The 16,518-nt window shown below is 42.6% G+C and overlaps 1 protein-coding gene across 1 annotated transcript; it reads right to left on the bottom strand.

Annotated features, from left to right (window-relative positions):
• Positions 1-1,433: 1,433 nt before the first annotated feature.
• On the bottom strand, positions 1,434-16,128 carry RND3 (Rho family GTPase 3). The gene is made up of 5 exons (XM_064514554.1): positions 15,795-16,128; positions 15,623-15,710; positions 8,450-8,559; positions 6,912-7,046; positions 1,434-3,538 (listed from the first exon to the last, which is right to left on the bottom strand). Exons 1-5 carry the CDS (start codon positions 15,942-15,944, stop codon positions 3,287-3,289), a joined length of 735 nt encoding a protein of 244 aa, XP_064370624.1. The 5' UTR covers positions 15,945-16,128; the 3' UTR covers positions 1,434-3,286.
• Between the last annotated feature and the right edge of the window lie 390 nt (positions 16,129-16,518).

The following is a 16,518-nucleotide window of genomic DNA, read 5'->3' as shown; positions in this document are numbered from 1 at the left end:
CAGCGCAGGCGAAGCGCGCCCAGGGCCTCGCCAGCAGCTCCGCCGAGACGCCGTGGCCAAAAGGGGTACGGTTAACCTGGACGTAGAAACAGCAAAGTGCTGCTAGCAGAAAGGTTATATGGCGTAACTACAACAAAAATACTGTGTCCAGCTCTGGCATCTGTAATTCAGAGATGCAAAAAAACTGAGAGCACAGAGAAAAAAGCCACACAGATGATTAAATGTGAATTGAAGAACATTCCTTGAAGCAAGGCCCACAAAATTATTGATAAAGGACTCGGTCTGTTTAGTTTAACAAAGAGAAAGCAAAGGGGCGACTTAATTACAGACTGTAATTACCTACGAGGGGTATTTTAAACGTAATAATAAAGAACATGTCAGTCTAACAAATACACAGCAAGACAGAAAGACTGGAGGCTGGAACAAGACAAGCGCAGACTGCAAATAAGACGCAGCTTTTAGGTGTAGGGATCATTACCCACTGGCAAAACACCCCAAGTCTCGGTGCTTGGTCGCACAAGGGGAATTTTTAAACCACAGCTGCAGGCTTTCGTAGAAGACCGTCTCTAGAGGCGCGAGGAGCTGATGAAGGGCCCGTGCTTTAAGGACGAGCGGATGACAGTGGTCCTCGGGAATTTATGAATTGCTGAAAGACCACTTCACCTCCGAGTGACATCTCATGCACAAACCAGTGCACTGTCTTACAAATAAGGGCTGCCTTCTTATGCAGTGAAATTATTCACTGATATAATTATAGCACACACAAACACTGAGGGAACAAAAATTCCTTTGATTATCATCGGAAACAGAAAAGGATCATCAGGTGCCACAACACAGGGCCATTGCAAGCATCAGTGATAAGCAACTGCCAGGACTTGATGACTCCAGAAACAGAGAGCAAACACACGTGCCCCAGCAGACCCAATCCTGCCCCGATTTTGCTGGGCAGGAGCACACCAGCTGTGGTCAGGATCGCATCCCCTAGGCCCCCTGAGCACTCACATATTGGCACTCCTCTTTCAAGAGTCATAGCAACGCCTGTGTCACACGACAGCAGAAAATATGCCCGTCTGCTGGGGAGAAAAGCCTGCCTTAATTCACAGAGCGCAGTAAAGAATGGCTCAGAGAACAATGTATGTGAGACCTTTCAAAAGCAGCATTCAATGCTCCGGAGAGCAAAGAAAGCCACAATTCACTTGTTTGCTTGCTCCGCTTTCTCCAGTCCCTGTAATTTTTGGGAAATGCAGCTCACATAAGCCCGCCACACTGCGTACTTTTATAAATGGCAAAAAACCCCAAAAGCTTTTGCGAGAGTCAGTGAGACTGATTTCTATTCAAGTCACATTCAAATCCCAAGCTAAGCCTGGCCTACAGTTCTGTACAATCACGTCCACAAAACATACAAGTAACAATGAACTAACACACGAAGGCCATTTACACTACAACTCAATTACTTTTTTTTTTTATTCAAAGAAAAAAAGGTATTTTAATAAATACTGCAGAAACATTAACCAAACGTACAAAGTGACTTCAACAATAAAAAAAAAGTAATGGATGTCCTGTTTTGTAACAGTTATAACTTATTTTCTTTTCACAATATTTAAATACAGAAAGCACTTACCAGCTATTTTGTAATACTGCCCTAAGCGCATGGTTGCATCAGTCAAAAGCTTATTAATGGTGGTAAAAATGCCTTTTTGTTGGAAATTGGATTTTTTTTTTCCTCCTTTTAGCAGATGAAACAAAGTGCTGGGAACACATGGAGCTGAGTATTAACTATGGTAATCCTTTACCTTTACACAAGTCAACATGAACACAGCTTTAATACTTCAAAAACGAAGCATTATCATTGGAAACAATGCTTGTTCTCAACAAGCTACAGCCACACTGGTTCGAGCTTACAGTATCCTTTCTTTGAGAGAAGCCATGAAGTGAGGTTGGTCAGTAAACAGTTGCAAACTATTTTAAAGGCTGATTTATTTAACAAGAGTAATCAGTAAGCTAAAAAGAATTCGACTCATCTGGTTCACTGAAGTTATGCTTAACGATCATTGTCTGGATATGTATATATTCGTCTTAAAGACTAACTGCAGTATCTAGTTTCCGCTGGGGACCCCTTAAGGCGTCACAGTTCTGCAGACTCCATTTCCTCACAGTGCTCGCTGTGAGCAAATGAAACCTGTAACAAGAGATGGTTGCCCCAAATCACCATATGAGAGTGTATTGCATACAAGCTGATTTGGCTCTGCTGGCTCATTTGCAGATTTGTGGTTTTGTTTAAACATAATTGCAGAGAACCCTATCACAGAATAGCACTTCTCCAGAGCGTTTGCAGAGGGCTAGATCTTGGGAACCGCTGGGCTCTTCAAGGCCTAATAGAAGCAGAGGAGTCTCAGAGCTTCCCCACAAGGGCAGTAAGGCTTAATGAATTACTTTTTAAAAACTAAGGACCATTTTTAATCATAGCTCTTAGCACCTTTCATTTGATTTTGTAGTTGAACCTACAGTGACATACCCATACAGTACACCAGAATTTGAGATCATTTCCATTTTAAATTACAATCACAAAGAGGAATGGAAAGTCAAGGGTCCTGTAATGGGCAGGTTGCCCCCACATGCCAATCTGACCTGTAGCGAGGGCACCTGTAATACTGGGAAGTCTCACACGGTCATCTTCATCACCAACTTGCTCAAGTTTAGGTTGTGCTGCCATCTCAGCAAGACAAACGCCAAACTTCTCCCATACAGTGTTTTCCTCTAGGTGACCCATGGGCCTTCATGTAATTTCCATTTTAATGGTGAGCTACTAGAAAGTTATATCATATCCTCTGGAAAACCAACTATAAGTCACAGGGATAGCTTCCTAAGGAGGAGGGCATATTAATAGTAAGTCTGCTAAAAAAAAAAGTATTATTTTATCGAAATGAAACTGGTAGCATCCAGGAGTAGAGCATTAACAAAACAAACAAGCACTGTCAAGGACATCTCTCTTCTTTGTGGTGCTATTTTTCCATTCATTCTCTCTTTTCTTAGCACATTCAAATGTTTTCCTTTTTTGGCATTTTCTTCCATATAACATTTCTTGATGCCACCTCATTTAGAGCCATTTCTTCTCACTGCTTGGTCTACATGCTCAGTTCCTAAGTACAGTCTCACACAACAGGTGAAGAGTATCCTTTAAAGCACTGGCATAAGCCCTCATTATATACCACATGGCTGCATACTTCATTGAGTCTTCTCTTCTCCCAAACACACTCTTCCTCCTTCTTAAGGTAATCTAGGTCCTTCACATCACAGTGCAACTCTTTGCTTTGTCCTTTCGCAAATCTGTAGCCACTGTGGAAAGTTCTGGTCTGCCAGGCATGTGTGAAATTCGCTTCGTTGCCCTCTGTGATTTGTTTCGTTTAACATTTTTATTTGTTTTATTCACGCATGCCAAGGTGGCAACATGAAAAATGTCTCTGACACTGTTTTCTGACTGTAAGGCTGAGCATTCAATATACGTTGCTGCTCCAATCTGTTTGGCCATATTTGTACCCTAAGGGAAAAAAGAACACACAATCAATACTAAGCCTCCACACAGAGCCAAAGCAAACCCCAGAATTACTCTTCAGCACTGTTTCCATACACAGTGCTTTGAGAAAACCAAAGCTAAAACACCAGTGTGACAGCCAGCAGCTCATTTCGCAAAATAAACAGAGCTTTGGTTCCAAGATGTATTATACAAATTTTCAGGCATTATTCCCTGCGAGGGAAAACACAATTTGAAAGAGAGACGATAAGCTTAATGACCTGCAAATAGCTGCAGAAACCCTGAAGAATATTTAGTAAGGCCCTTCTGCAATTACACTCTTATGCCTTACTTGCATTGGTGAAGCACACGCTCACTGCAAAAGGTGTGGATTGGGCAGCTTCCAGATTTAAGCCTGGTATTTCTAGAGAGAAACGGTATTTTGACTCCCTTACAGGCTAGCCAATATGTCTTTGTCTGGAGCGGAGCATGCAAGATAAGTCCTGGGGGTGGGGGTGGAATTTATCCGAGAAAAAAAAAAAAAGTGTTTTGGGTTTCTGGGCGAGTCACACGAACTTGCTATTAGGAGAAGGGGAGAAATGGACAGTAGTTACCCTAAGCCCTTCTTTTGCAATTTTAAGTGCATTAGAGATCAGAACAGAGAGATTTGTTCCAGCAGGACAAGAAAAAAAGCAAGCTATTTTAACATATGACAATACTTCAGTATCCTGTGGTGGATTTTACTACAGGAAGATGATACAACATTGTTTAGAGAAATAAAAAGGAATCATTTTAATGGACTTTTACTTCTGAGGGACAGAAGTACAGAAGCCTTCCTAGTGAGTTACTAAACCCAACCACAATCTTGATGGGCCACTCCTCACATAGCCACGTACATGAGGTGGACAAACAGAGCACTGAAGTCACCCCAACCCCTCCTCTGCTCCCAGCTGTAACAGCCAGACTGATGGCACTTATGTGTTTGGACCACATCCACATTATGTACTGTTTGCATTGCACTGATGCAGTCAGCAGTCATTTTCTTATCAACAGTAAGCATGATCCATTGATAAATCAAGACCAAGCCCTCCCCACTGTTTAATACCTTAACTCCTACTAAGCTAAGCCTACATGTTAGTGTGTCAAAAGTGTTTGCTCAGGTGTAGCTGACTGGAAACTGGCTAGCATACCTGGAGACAGGGTGTCACCAAAGACTAAATTCATCCTCCAAGTACTTCCTTGGGAAATTAAGTGAGATGGGAAAACCCCCAAAGTCTGAGCCCATGCTGACTTAGCAAGCAAGGGAATATAAAAGAGTAAGTTGTATCTCTTGACCCCAGAAGACACAGCATGGAAAATCCTGAGAAAGTATACAGGGAAAAATCACATTTCTTCCCCAACCATTGCTTACAGCAGTGATTCATTTTAATATCAGAACAGATTTAATACAGTCAGACTGGATATTTTCAGGAATGTTTTGACCCACGAAAGAAGAGAGCAGTACTAATGTTATGGGAACTTGAAAACTACATTAAATCATTAAGTTTTATAAATTACAATGTGAACTCAATTTTTTCCCCATTAATTTCATATAGCTTTGGCATTTAGCTTTCATGCCAAACAGGCTATGTAATTAAGCAAATGAGATCAGGAAGACTAACCCCTTTAATACCCTACTGCTAAAATCTGCAGTGAAGCAGTCTTCTCTAGAACTAGTACATGAGATCATTGGGTTGTTTTATGCCACTACTGGGCATTAGCAACAGCAAGAACACAGAATCACTGCTCACTAAGCTTTCATTTCATGTAGAGTGCAAATAAAGTTGTGCGAGTAGGGCCCTCACTGTACCATGTACAGTTTTTCCTTGGCTGTTCAGCCAATTGGTGTATGTAATAGCTTCCCAGTCCTTTGTCTCCATCTGACTCCTGTTGCTAAGCAGTACAGGCTAAGCTGTGACATCAGAAAATGTGAACCTCCAACTCCTAGTGTCAGAAGATATTTGTTGGTGGACTTTTAATCACTATTTCTCGAAAATGGTGAGATTTAGTCATGTTACTGAAGTACTATTAAAAAAAAGGAAGTTTAACATATGAACTTCAGATTGGGTATGTCAAATGGCAGACAGGATTTCCCTTTTGATTTCCAAAGGTCTAATATTCCTCCCCCAAAATAGTATGGAAAATTGCAGCTCCAAGGCTGAACATGAAAATACATCATAAGCCACCACTTTTATATAATCAAGACTGCATCTTCTGCAAAAAGCAGGATTTAAAGGAAACTTCTGAATTCTTAAACACTGGTAAAAAAAGGCATTTTAGCTTCAAAGGGTATCATCTGAAATTGGAGAGACATATTTATGAAGTTAAGCACAGCAAAAAAGTTAATGAAACCAGCATAAGCCACCACAGTAAAACCACCCATGTTATATTTTAATTAAGATATTCAAGTTTATAGCATCTCAGCATTTTTAATTTTAAACATGCTGTAGGAGGCCGTATTATTAGTAGTTGCATGTTAGGAGCTGTTGGGTTGGAAAACCTGAGGCTGTAGCATAAGACATCAAAAACTGATGGGTAGGATAGGCACACTAGCTCAAATTACCTATGCAGGTATCATTTTCACTCTTATACCCTGCAGGGTATAACTGAAACCACCACTGTGATTCAGTGGCAGTGCAGGATACACGTGTGAGTAACAAGGGGAAGTCTCTCTGGATCCTAGTTCTCTCCTCCATCTCCTGTCCTCCAGTGGCCTGATTCCTTTCCCTTCAGTTTCTTTATCCCCCTCCATGTCTGGCTCCAGCCTTCTCATTTCCCCAGCAGCAGAGGACTTCTGCTAGGATTGAGGAAGCCTACTGGAATTGCTGCCACCTTCAGAGGGAGCTAAGTGATATAAGAAGGTATTTTCAAGGAACAGGATTAAAGGAGTTACATTATATACAGTATTTGTCAGCATGCTAAAGTTGCATGTATGACATTAAAATTTGTCTTGAGTTTGGGAAATGTCACACCTCGGTTATCAAACCTAATCATTTATAGTTGTTTTAGTTTCTCTGCAGTCTCAGAGAAGTGGTAACCTAAGTCTCCATTCAGTTCACTTAAAGTCTCTTTGCAACCATTGAGGCTTCAATCATGTAGAAACTCATGAAGCTTAAAGCACACTTTGTGGGACTACATGTTTATGTTTTTGTTTTTGTTTTTTTACTGCATCCAGCCAACAAGTAGGCTTTGCCTGTACTCATTACAGCTTTCAAGTTCACCTCCAACAGCTACTAGGTAATGTGTTGTCTTCTTGGATGCATCCATGGTAAAGGGAAGCGAGCAGATGTTCACAAAGACGAACGCAGTGACAAAGCAGTCTTATCCTCCACCCCCAAGTACAGCAAATGACAACACTCACCTGATCATAGGACACTGGTGTCTGCCTGTGATTGGAGAGCTCTACTAGCGTGCTCACATCTGTGCGCAGATCTGACTTGCAACCGACCAAAAGCATTTTGGTGTTAGGGCAGAACTCCTGGATCTCACCTTTCCACTGTAAAATTTTAGCTTGTTATTATACTGGAATCATTAAGTGTCTAGATTTATTAGAGAAGCAATAGAAACAGGAGCAAGCTGGAAAAAGTATTTCCACATAAAATTGCATGACTTAAGTTTTACATAACTGATGGATGTTTAGCTTGAAGCTAAGCTCTAAAGGCACTAGCAATATCTAGTCAAGGATGAAATCTCACAATCCTATATGCTCATTAGTTCCGCTAACTTACTAATCAAAAGAGAATGAATAAGATCATGCTTACCTACATGAGTAAAGACTTGCAGTTATGCCACTCCCCACAGGGCAGTAAACAACTGTATATGGCCATAGTCATATACAGCCAGGAACCAATGGAAGCTGGTGTCATTACATTCAACAGTTCCTCAAAATTGAGTTATGGAAGCATGTCTGGTATGAGAAAGTATTGCTATATATTGGCTCTCAGCTACATTCTAACACCTAAAAATACATTAACCTGTGAAGTGTTCAGGTGTGGTTATCCCAGTAATAAGCCACTCAGACAGAAGACTTGTGATATATTCTCTGTATCCTTCCCCACCCATACAGGGTTGTTGTGAGAAAACTAGAAAGGCAACAACTCTGCAGCCAAACTTAACTTCTACAGGCTTGCTGGCATAAGTAACTGAGAGGATAATCTTTAGTATTTTTTGTGAACTATTTAGAGCACTGCATGCCACTTTATGGCCACTGAATCAGGAATCACAGAAACAGTAATCCCAAGTCATTAAACCTCAGAGGCAACACTGCAGAGTTTGAGTTATGCCCAGTGGCCAAAGAGAGTAAGACCACCCTGTGAATGCAAAGCTTGACTCTCCAACTAGAGAGTTTTAACTCAGCTGAGAATCAGGCACTGACTCCTGGAAAAGCCAAGTTTGGTGGGGGGTTACATTTTATGCTATTGTTAGGTCTTCTTGATGCCATCCAGCATCATCCACTACTGGCTCCTTCTAACTTAAGGCTGAGGAATAACAGTCACGACATAGGTCTAAACACTTAGCAGATATATCAACTTCATCTTTTAAAGATGAAGTTTTTTTTTTTCTAGTCCTGTCATATGAGTATAGCTTCAGAGACAGCTTCTTGCTACATCCAGCCTGGTATATTACTTTATCCTTAGCTACTCATTGGTGTTAAAGGGCAGAGGAAGGACAGTTTTGCTTCATACCTAGAGCTTTTATTAGGCTTTTTTTGTTTTAAGTTAACTTTCATTCCTTTCAAAAGAAGAGCTTGTGTTCTAGCAGTGCAAAGCAGTCTGGTCTGGCTCCATTAAGAGAGGAAAAAACAAACAGGTTTTCAGTGTAGGAAACAGCACCACTTTGAGTTTTAGAGGCAGGCTACTTATAAACAGATCTGTACTCAAATGTTTCTCAAGCACTTGCCTTTTTTAGCACACTGTCAAGAGTTTCTGGCCGACTAATGTCAAAACAAATCAAGACAGCATCAGAATCTGGGTAAGAGAGTGGACGGACATTGTCATAGTAAGGGGATCCTGCAGGGAAAACAAAACATTATCAGTTTTATGTTTTTTTAACTTTTCTACAGTCATTCAAGTTTTATTCAGTTTAGTAACTGTTTCAGTGAAGCTCTTTAACAGCAGCCAGCTACCATTTTCTCTTCAATACATCAGCATTCCCAAAACATTATTTCAATTGCTCATTTCCCCACTTTTGTTTCTTGCCTACAAAAGGAACCGCTCTCCTAAGCGGAGAAGAGGGATGGTGCCCTAGTGATTCATGTCCCACTGAAAGCTTGTGATGCTCCCCAGTAACTAGAAAGGGAAAATCAGGTCAAAGCAGGTTTAAGTCCCAGCATTACTCTGCAGGAATTTGACTTGAGAAAAAGAAATCTTAACACCCCCCACCTCCAGCTTCTTCAAAGTACATTTGTCAAAGTCTTGACATTATTTCTGTAGACTGTAAAGAAGTTGTCTGACTTCTGAGATTGGCTTATTTCTGTACTCAAATTAATTGTATTTTCCCTGAAAGTGTTTCATAGCAGGCAAATATTTTCAGATATTTTCCCTCAAGTTCTGAGATCAGTGAGTTCTGATTTTTCTAATATTTAAAACACAACTTAGGTGGAAAAAGTGGCTTTAGTTGTCATGACTACTGGCAGTTTTTAGAAGACTAGTTAGAATTACAGCACTTTCTAGTACTCCCAACAGAAAAGGATTCCAGTCCTGCAAGCATGCCTGAGTAAGCATACCTATAACAGACTAGTTTGTACACCAATATATACGCTTGCGGTAAACTTCCACATTTAGCCCATAAAACAACTTTTGATCAGTGAAGATCACAAGCTAGTTTTATTGATGGAATGCAAGCATTGCTTTGTGCATATTTTACTCCCAGCACTGTTAGGAGGTATGCTGGTTTTCTGCAAAGTGCAGAGTTACACTAGTATCTGCAGACTCAGATCTCATTTTATCATCTGTTGAATTCTGAGAATGCATTTGGGAAAAACTTTTCCTTTTTATAAAGTGTTCCCATCACATAACCAGCATTCAGTTTGGCCTGAAACCTGTTAAGTTTTACTTCCCAAGTACAACACATTTCTCGTTCAGAAGGATACATAAACAGTGGTCCAATGGTGTAAGGGCTCTGACTTTGAAATGCATGCCTGTAACTTAAAACTGCATTGTTAGCCATATGTTCTGTCTTCCATGCACCTGTAATTATGCTGTAACAAGAATACAGCTTTCAAAAATATCAGACATGAGTTTGGGGGTTATCATCTAATTATATCACCAAATTTCCTCCAACTATCTAAAACTAATAGTCTGTAAGGTCTCTGAGGTTAAACAGATTATTAACAGGATTAGAGAAGTTCCTCAAGTTTTTAACTGACAGGCAGCTCATGCTGTTGCACAGAGCAGAGGGGAATGGTGTGAATGCACCACAGATGACTTCGGTTGGGCAGCTTATGCTAGGAGGAAGGAGTAAAGAATCCCAGGAATGTTGTTTTTGAAGTGAAGAGTAACACATGGGGAATGAAGCATTACCAAACTAGGTAGCAGAAGGTAGTTTGTTGAACAAGACTTTTATTCAAATGCTCATCTTGATAAATGTCAGTCTAACAGAAGCAACTTCCAAAAACTGCTTTTCAGACGCTTAGCTGTCTTCAACAGTAAATAGCATGTTAGGAAGACATCTAAGCAAGCTGACCTGACTAGTTTGAATGTTCAGCCTTCTGGGCCAAGCTCTGCTTGCAGTTACAGTCAAACATGCTCTCACTAAATTATTCTCCAGTTATCTCCGGCACTACTATTACACTGCCTAGACCCCCAGGGCCAAGCTACTAGCCTGCGGCAGATAATTTGCTGAGGAGGGCACCCATTAGCCAGCCACCCATGCTGCTCTGCATTGGCACCGAGCCAGCGCAAGGACAAGCTCCAGCCCGAGCACCTATTCTGTGCTTCATCTGGTCTGAGCACCACCACTGCCTTGCAACGCTCAGGCAAGTAAGGGCAGGATTAACTCCTTGTCTTGAAGATCATTATTGTTAGGCCAAATAGTTGCTAGCTAAAAAGCAGTCTCAAAGCCTCACCCAGAAACTAATTCCTTAGACACATACCTAACTTCTCACTCACCAGTCTTCAGGGACACAACACACCATATATGTCCATCAGTATGTATTTGTGTATACATACAGTCACCAGCTTCAGCCTAGGCTCCACTTACTGTTCAGCCATAGCTGTGTTTGTTTTGAGGGTTCTTCTAGATTTTCCTTCTGAACCTCATATAAAAATGCTGAGCACTAGAAGAACTACATGTAGAAGTGCACTTTCTTCCAGGCAGTGTCATTTAAAGCACTCTCACTACACTACCAAAAAGATATATTTCCTGGTCACATTCAACAGCAGCAACCACCTTTGTTATTGCACAAATAGAGCAGCTACAGACTTTACTCCAAGTCCATTCAATACAGCATTTCACTATTTTACCCAGAGAAATCCTCAGAACCTAGGAATCTTAGGAATGAGACTCAAGTCTAAACAGACAATGTGAACACAGCCCTGTAAGACTGTTCAGTCTCAAGTGAGCCTGCAGATTTGAAGCCATGCCAGCCCACAAGAACATGAGGAGAATGCACAGCTACAGCTATGGTATGCCTGAAAAAATAAGCCTATTTGTTTTATCTTGTAAGAACAGAAACAAATGCATTTTTTGTCACAGACAACTTCAGTAACTTTTCTGATTTACCAAGAAATTGGAGGATAATGATGCAGTCCATCCTATTCTGCAGGAGAAATTTGAGGCTTCTTCTGTTTGACAATTTAATTTAGACCTAAATAATCCAAGCATTTTAATAGTGGTCTACCTCCAAGTCTTCTGTTTTTACAGAGTGAAATGTAAGAAGTTCAGTTCCTAAAGTGAATGAGAAGCCCTGCTCAGAAGTATGCTTGGCTCTGGACTAGAGAAGACCCCACAGCTTAAGCTTGAAGTGTTGCTAATTTAGCAAACAGTAACAGAATTACTCATAGCTAAAGTTAAGCTTTTTTTTTTTTTTTTGCTGGCTTAGAACTGCTTGAAGCCACTAGATCATTGAGCACTGAAGCCCTCTTTGCCTGCAAGTCGCAAAGCCACCACAAGCCACCCCAGAAGAGGTGACTCAGCCCCACATCCCACACAAGCTGACCCCAAGCAGCTCCTCCCTGCATTGAACTGCTCACGCCACACCAAACAGCCACGTAATAGTGTTTGGAGCCTTCTGGACTCCGGTCAACTGGATGAACAGCAGATGAGCAGCAGTATTCTCACTCCTAAATCCTTGGGCTTACTAATTATCAGTTCAATTCATAGAAATTATCAATAGAAGTCAGAAATCATCAACTAATCAGTTTCAATTGCATAGGAAGTATACCAAATACTACAATGGCAACTTCAAGTAGCTTATTCACTGTTGATGGCCTTCCCCTTTTCAAACTGCTCTTGGTTATTTATTGTTTACCAATTAGCATAATGTGCCATCTCCAAACACAGGAGCTTTACAATATTCATAGCATTTTCTGCATTTAGGTATGTAGACCTCCAATAGGGCTACTGGTAGGTCATCTGACAGTTTTCTCAATCCTAATTGTTTCCTGCCCCCAAAGGAAGAGAAATTGAAGATTATTTATTGTTATACTACCATGAAGGAAAAGAGTCATCACATGAGTCAGTAGAACCAACTTGTAAACAAACAATGGCAACAATAAAAATTTGACATTTCCCTTGCGATGTTTACTGTCAGAGATCTAGAAAAATAGTAACTTGAATTCTTATGTTACAGATTTTCTGAGATTTCAGTAAGCGCTTTCAGCAAGAACTACACTCATACAGACACTGCATGCATTCAGATCACAGTAAAGCTAGTGTGGTTCAAAGCTCTAAGACCCTCCTGGATTTAATTATATGCTAATCCCCAGCAGTGCCCAAGTATTCCTGGCCCTGTTGATTTTTTTTTTTTTTATTAGAGTACCCAGCACAATGTCCACAGTTCAACCAATAAAAACCCTGAAATAAGACAGATGTCTGTCTAGTTAGCTAACAGCATTTAATTTCTATGCTGCAGCCTTTGTTGAGCTAGTAAGAAAGATGATTATCAAAAAGTAGTCACTTTTAATGGAATAGGACAAAAACTTGGTAATTGCATGTTAAACCACATCTTCATAGACTTAAAGTCATCTTATATATAAGTATTCCTCATTGTGTCCACGGATCACATGAAGCCTCTTTAGCTTAAAGCAATTTCTTGCAAATATTCTATCTAAGAAAATAAACATACAGCTGCCAAACAGCTGAAGACTGCCATTCTGTATTACCAGAGTGGAATAATTTATAATAGAGTTATTGCAACCAGACATTCCTGCTTTGAATAAAGGGTTGGTAGTCTAAAAAACCAATTGAAATTCAAATTGGCAAGTGCTGTCCTTAGTGCTGTGGACAATTTAAATCTTTATAATGACTTGCAGAACTAGATAGTAGCAGAGTACTTGGATAAAGAATCTTTCCATTCTGCTCTTACTTACATCTTGTCCCATATTTTTGTTGATTTACCCAATATACAATAGAAATTCCCAACAATTTTACAGCTAGCTTTAAGAGTTTATATAAAGATCAACTACATGATGCCCTACATTTTGTAGTTACAGCCCTCTAATAAACACCACATTATTATACAAGCAAATATTTTATAAGTAAACCAAAACCATGATAGCGGTGGGGCCCATTTCCACCCTGATGCAACACTTATTTTACCAAGGCTTTCAACTTTTTCCCCCCATTTCCTCAAAATGGCAGTATACTGCAACCAAACTCAGCTAAATGGCATCTTTTAAGAGATACAGAAGTACCCCAAATGACATGGCCACTGTCTCCCTGTGTTACAGTGGACATTAAATTCAAAATAAGACTTAACTTCCATTAGTATTTGGCAGTTAGACAGACCTTTTCCTGCTTTTAAAGTCATGAAGAAATTTACTCTAATTCAACAAAGGACTAGGATGAAGACTAGGACAGATCCTTAAAAAAATGTATTAGTAAGAATTCAAGGTAATGCTAACACACTACCTTCTGTTGTCTCTTATCTGCTGATGTGATTTTTGTACCTAGTTCATAGGTTTGTTGCAACATTTCTTCTTGCAGTCAGTGGGAACTGCTGTTTACAAAGTGACACTCGATCTGCACCATCCCACGGCCAGAGGAACTACTGTTCAACACCACTCTATGCAAGACCAAGCATTTGATCTTTCAAACATTTCCTCTTCTAGTTTCAGATTGCAGACAAATTAGCCTCTTGATCTTAATCCTGACTCGGAGAAGTTTTCTGCTAGTTCCACAATGGGCCTCAAAGTACCACACGCATGCCAGGACTGCCAGGTGTTTCTTCTTCCAACATTACCTGTCTTTTGAAATGCTACAGAAGATTTCATACAAGGTTGTCTCCAGCCTGTCATTTCTTTTATGTACAGATTCCAAGTCTCTGCACATCAGAGGACTTAATCTGCAAGTATGCTGTATTTTAATAGCAAAAGATGTGTTTTCCAGAGTAACTAAGTAGTTATTTTTCAGATGTTACACCATAGTTTGTTACAGTGAGCCCAATAATCAGGATAAAAAGCTCAAAATCAGACATATTCCAGGAGTCTAGCTTGGCATGAGATGAAGAAAAAGAAAGTCAGTTTAAAACTATGCTGATACTGGATGTGGGCAAAGACTGCCCTTTCCCAGCAATAGTGTTGCAAGAATCTGGAATCATCTCCTGAACAGTAAAAGGAAAGCCCATTCAGATCCTAGACTTTAAGAGGGGATACAGGTTTGATTCCTGGCAAGACGGACAGCTTCGCATTTAGAAGAAACTCCCGGGCTCAAATTCAGCATTAACCTAAGCCTGCCACAAAACCTGTAAGCCTGCTTAAAGAAGAACAGACTTGTATATCCTGTCAAGTTTCTTCAGCTTCTCCTCCATCACTTCTGCAGAATTAGGGGCGATTCATGTGCTACCTCCAACCACCTCTCCCAGCACACTCAATTCTCTAACTGCAGAGACTCACTAGCTGTTTCCACCTCCCTCCAGCACTGGAGTTGGTGAAACTCAGTGGAAGATCCTTGTCCCCCAGCAGCAAGTCTGGTCCAATTACCAAGCACTGCAGGGTCCAGAGGAGTTACTGGCTTAACAGGAGATCTAGCCACAGAGCTGCAGGCTGAGATTCTCAGCGCAACAAGACAAAGAAGCTCAACCTTTGCAATCTTCTTAATAGGTGAAGCAATGTAGGAAATTAAGTCTGTCAGGCATCTGAGCTGCTATTTTATGAAATGGCCACTGAAGGCACAATCAGAAGAGCAGAGAAGACTCTAAGTACTTCTCTTCTGATGCTAGCATGCAAGAAGAGATCAATCCTGCTGCATCCCCAGGAGGCCAGAGATGTCTGCTGACCTCCTAGTGCTTCTGCTGCTCTAAAGTCTCAGCCAGGGGAGAAGAAAAGGTGTCGTATTTTGTGTTTTTAGAAGAAAAGCCTGCAAGAAACAGCTGACTTCATTTAAGATTGGCTTATATAAGCACATCTTATCACTCTACTAGGGGAGGAAAGGATTTGTACCCGTGGAGGACTGGAGCTACCATCTGGACCAGTTCAGATGGCCCCTTCAGGCCAAGCAAGGAGGGGGGAAAAAAACACAGACCACGACCACATGGACCTAGAGAGTGGTCAGGGTACACCGGGTTTGCCCACACCCTTCCTTTCCCCAACTCATAAAAGTCAAATATAGGGGTAAGACTATGTTTTAGGAGATAAGAGATCAGAACCAGATACAGCGGCCCTTCACATCTGGACACACATCCCACGGGGTGGTGGCGGCGAAGAGGGCTCCGCAGGTCCCGGAGGGGTTTAACCCCCCGTCCCCGAGGACGGAGCTCCGCGGCCGGTCGCCTCAGAGGCGGCGGCGACCGTTGGGGCAAGATGGCGCCCCCGCGGGGCGGGGAGCACCTGCCGCCCGAAGGGGGGGGGGGGGGGGGGAAAGCCGGGCAGAACCGGCGGGGGCCGGTTTGGGGGGGGGGGGAAGGTGGCTCACCCGAGGTGTCCCAGAGGCTGAGCTCGATGCGCTGCGCGTCGATCTCGAAGCTGGCCGTGTAGTTCTCAAACACCGTCGGGACGTAGCTCTGCGGGCAGCGCACACACAGCGTTACGGCGGGCGGCGGACACGCGCGCGGACACGCACCCCGCCCCGGCCCGGCCCCACGCACCTCCGGGAAGCAGTCCTTGGCGAAGACGTGGAGCAGCGCCGTCTTCCCGCACTGGCTGTCCCCCACCACCACGATCTTGCACTTCACGTTCTGGTTAGGATCCATGACCGCCTTGCTGGATAATTTCTGGCTCGCTCTTCTTTCCTTCATTGAGGTCGCCTTAGTCCCGCGGGCAGGAAGGCAGATGGGGAAAAAAAAGAAAAAACCCAAAAAACAAAAAAACTCGTTTGTCCCCCCCAAAAAATAAATAAGGAGGCGCCAGCGCAGATGGAAGTGGCCGGACCGCGGGACACGCCGGCACGACCAAACCGCCGCCGCGCCGGTCCCGCGCACACTGCTTTGTCCCCCGCCGCCGGCCCGCTTTTATAGCCACGCGCCCGCCAATCGCTGCGCGCCGCCCGCCACGGCCCCGCCCCCTGGGCGCCCGACCGGCGCGGCGCGCCTCCTAGGGGCTCCTCGGGGAGCTGCAGCCCTGGGGGGGGCGCTCCGGGGCCGCCCCGGGTCCTACCGCCGCCGCCTCCCCAGCTCCCCCCGGGTCCTACCGCCGCCGCCCGGCCGCGGCCAGAGCACCCGGGGCCGGCTGCGGAGCGAAGCGCTGGAAAAAGGCTTTTCTTTCCCTTTTTTTTTTCTTTTTTTCCCTCTTTTTTCTTTTTTTAATTCTTTTCCCTTTTTAATTTCATACCATCTGCAGCTAAATTCCGGTGCTCCGGGAGGAAACCTTGGC

Source organism: Dromaius novaehollandiae, chromosome 7, assembly GCF_036370855.1.
Source record: "Dromaius novaehollandiae isolate bDroNov1 chromosome 7, bDroNov1.hap1, whole genome shotgun sequence".
Classification (NCBI taxonomy): domain Eukaryota; kingdom Metazoa; phylum Chordata; class Aves; order Casuariiformes; family Dromaiidae; genus Dromaius; species Dromaius novaehollandiae.
This window is presented reverse-complemented; position numbering and strand designations above follow the sequence as displayed.

Coding starts and splice junctions, on each gene's coding strand:
- RND3 (XM_064514554.1), bottom strand. CDS start 15,944: ATGAAGGAAAGAAGAGCGAGCCAGAAATTATCCAGCAAGGCGGTCATG. Junction 15,711..15,794: donor CCAAGGACTGCTTCCCGGAG/GTGCGTGGGGCC, acceptor CGCTGCCCGCAG/AGCTACGTCCCGACGGTGTT. Junction 3,539..6,911: donor CACCAGTGTCCTATGATCAG/GTGAGTGTTGTC, acceptor TTTTTCCCTTAG/GGTACAAATATGGCCAAACA.